Source organism: Sinocyclocheilus anshuiensis, unplaced genomic scaffold (assembly GCF_001515605.1).
Source record: "Sinocyclocheilus anshuiensis isolate Anshui unplaced genomic scaffold, SAMN03320099.WGS_v1.1 scaffold1053, whole genome shotgun sequence".
NCBI classification, from domain to species: domain Eukaryota; kingdom Metazoa; phylum Chordata; class Actinopteri; order Cypriniformes; family Cyprinidae; genus Sinocyclocheilus; species Sinocyclocheilus anshuiensis.
In genome coordinates, this window is record NW_015555711.1 from 299,185 (window position 1) to 302,917 (window position 3,733).

The following is a 3,733-nucleotide window of genomic DNA, read 5'->3' on the forward strand; positions in this document are numbered from 1 at the left end:
AAGATATGCAAGATTGGAATGGCATGGCGATGATGACATCATAATTTTTATTTTGGGGGAACTACAGGAACTAATTATGATATGTCAGTTAAAATGACTCATCTATTGTGAGAACAACTAAAGAATCAGAATCAGAATCAGAGTGAGCTTTATTGCCAGGTATGTTTACACATACGAGGAATTTGTTTTCGTGACAATGATGGTGAGTGGAGGGAGTGCAGGGAGGTTTCTCCTGAAGTCCACGATCATCTCCACCGTTTTGAGCGTGTTGAGCTCCAGGTTGTTGAGACTGCACCAGACAGCCAGCTCTTTAACCTCCTGACTGTAAACAGACTTGTCACCGTCCTGAATGAGGCCGATGAAAATGAGCACTGATGGTCATGTGGCATATTCCTCTATTACAGTTTCAATAAATTATTATAGACATTGAAAATAAAAAGAAACTAAAGACCTGAGGTTTTAGGTCTGGTTTTATAAAGAGTACTTAATATTATAGATATTACATTACACGGTCTGACTTATTTACATTTTATTAGTAAGAAATTGACTTATTTCATAACTAACTAACTCAATTTGGCTTATGAACACTAAGATTTAGGTGAGAAATATGTTTCTAACTAAATCCTTTTAGGCTTGTGTGTGCTTTTAATCTGCTATATATCATATTATGATTTGACCCTTATTCTGTTTTATTAGAAGGATGGCAGAGTCTCGATTCAATAATCCATATTTCTGGCCACCACCTCCCTCTATGCCTGGTCAAGTGAGTATTGTGTTTTATAAAAAGTTGCCTGACATGCACTAGCGTTCTTCGGTATATTTGTAATAGCTCATTTGACACATGAATAGTTTTCTAGTCACTATTTTTCACTTTAATTCACCAAAAACTAAACAAATGCCATAGTGTTTATTCATTCATGAAAACTTCTTGCAGAAGAGTCATTTGTACATACTGTACCATTGATTACAAAGCGAAACTGTGTGGCATTTAGTGATTGTTTGAACGTAAGAAAGCATGACAGTATGCACGTTTGCTGAAATCTGTACATGCCAATGTGGTTTGCCAGAGCGAGCACCGAAACCTTGATATGAGCCCCCCCACACCCTAAGACTTTCCCCCTTTTTTTGCTCGGTTTGGTTTTGTGTCTCACGTCACATGGTGTCCATGCCCCCTGTTAAACCGAAACCAATGATTTTTACAGCTGGATAACCTGGTTCTCATCGACAAGATCAAAGAGCAACTGATGGCAGAAAAAATTAGACCTCTGCATTTGCCGCCCACCACTGTTGCCTCTCAGCAGACTCTGCTGGTGGCCTCTCCACCTTCAGATGGTGGGCAACATGTGATGTCTATCCCCAAGCTGCAGCAGGTGCCAGGTCTTCAGGCCCACAACTCCTCTCAGCCTGACATCGCCCTGCATGCCCGCCCAGCATCCAGAACCATCGCAGGTACAAGGTTCACAAGTAATGCTTCACCATTATGCACTGTACATTTTGGTATTACATGTAGTAATGTATTATGTGGGTCAACAATGGCTACGTTTACATGCAACCAAATAATTCGTTTGTAATCGGACTGACGGCTCAATCGGACTGAAAAGCCTTCGTGTAAACACCTTAATCGAGCTGATTGAGTTTGATCGGATTGAAGGGGGTGGTTTATTCCTTTTCTAATACGATTGAGAGTGCATGTAAACACTCGATCGGATTGAACCCCGAAACTGAAAGGACTGCGCATGTGCAATAGTGCAGAATAGCGTAATGACGTATGACGCGCAGAACGAGCGGATCTTCCTTTTGAATAAAGTGTTGTATAAATGCGTGTCCTGTCATTATAAAACGCTCCTTTCACTCGGCAACTGTGAAGTGGAGCAGGACAACCTCCCACCAGTCCTTGTTTTGGATTCTCATCCACAGGCAACCCGTTTTGGGTTTGGGGCATTTTTACTGTGTGATAAATATGAGCAGCACGGCACAGCGGTTTATATGTATTATTTATCCATAAATGGATAAATATGAATTCTGCTGTTAAAAACAAATAAAGAAACAGTGTAGGAGAGTGGTTATTATGTGCAAAACAGTGAGAAACTCTATATTTGTGCAGTGTGCGCATGTCAAAAAAAATCTATTCCGATTTGAAGCTTGTGACATATAAACACGCACATCAACCCGATTACTTTCTTTAGCGTTTATGTAAACACTACATTCAGATTCATCAATCAGAATTAATTCATATATATAATTCATAATTCAATAATTATGCATAATTGACATGCAATATCCTTAAATACATGTAATGTGTAACAAGGACACTGTAAAATAAAGCATTACCTACAATTCTCCCAAAATCATAATCATGACAAATGTCTCATTAAAAAAAATTTACAGATGCATCTCAATAAATTAGAATGTCGTGGAAAAGTTCAAAAAAAACCTTAATAATATATTGTGGTGTAATTTTCTATCAATTTATTATTATTATTATTTAGTAATTAATGTATTTAGAGTAAAAAAAACTTACGATTAACTATATTTAACTTCTTCACTACTTGTTAATATTCTATAAAACCATGTGGTGCAACCAATACATTTATGTGCTTCAACCAATATGCAGAACAAAACATCATAGTCATGTGGTGTGACTCCCCAAAAATATTATTATTAAATATGAATTAATAATGTTGTATTTGTAATAATATTGATATTTGTAAATAGGCATATGACGGTATCAATTTTTCATGCTGCGATTAATTGCTAATGCTTTTATCACGGTATACGGTATTATCACAGTATTGACATTTAGTTGCAAAAAAGTGTTATCATAAACTATAACAGGTTTAATAACTTTTTTCTTATAACAAAAAGAACTGAACATGTACATACAATAAGGTAATACACAAAAAAATGATAAAGTAAAAAAAAAATTCATACAGATTAAAGTGCAAAAGAATTATAAAGACCAATAAGTAACACTTTACAATATGATCTCATTAGCTTACCTTAGTTAATGCATTAACAATAATAATGAGCAATAGCTACATTTGCTACAGAAGTTATTAATCTTTGTTAAAAAAAAATACAACTGCTAGTTCATTAAATAACAGTTGCACCTTTTGATTTTAACAACGTGTTATTACATATTGAAATGACCTAAGATTAATGAATGTTTAGAAGAATTTTTCATTGGCAGTTTATGTTAACTAATTAATTAACTAATGTTAATTAATAGAGCCTTAATAGCCTAAAGTGTGACCAAACAATAAAGAATCAAAACATTTTCAAACAATATCTAGGGCAAGTTGTAGTCCAGATTAAAATGTAAAAAAAAAAACTTTTTAAATAAATAGCCTATTAAGTCTAAATATTTAAGTATTTGGTGCTGTAATGAACACCACTGCGAATACAAAAATCTGAATGGCTGTTTAAACCATAGATATGTCATACCTTTTTTGGAAAGTAGTGCAGCTGCTTTGTTTACAGGGTTTCCGGGGTAACGGCTGCATTTCTGCAGTTTAGCGCCATCTGCTGTCAGAGAGTGAAAGTGCGCTTTCATCCAGAGCGTCTCTCACATGTTCCGCCATGTGCTTTTCGTCCGCGCTTATTTACATCAGAGTGCGCACGTGTCTTTCACGCAGCATACAGCAGTGTTGTGCATTTTGACCAGTTGATGGGAAAAGTATTCTTAAAATGCATTCAAAATTCTGAATAATTTGTAATATATAATTATTCACGG

General features: G+C 35.6%; 1 protein-coding gene across 2 annotated transcripts in view; it reads left to right on the top strand.

Moving 5' to 3' along the window:
- Positions 1-3,733, top strand: part of LOC107671956 (zinc finger protein 362-like) — a 9,263-nt gene that overhangs the window by 1,634 nt on the left and 3,896 nt on the right. For both annotated transcript variants that reach the window (XM_016464966.1, XM_016464967.1), the window contains exons 2-3: positions 697-763; positions 1,203-1,449. In XM_016464966.1, coding sequence (XP_016320452.1) covers positions 701-763; positions 1,203-1,449 — 310 coding nt within the window. In that variant the 5' untranslated portion in view covers positions 697-700. The remainder of the gene's footprint in view (positions 1-696; positions 764-1,202; positions 1,450-3,733) is intronic.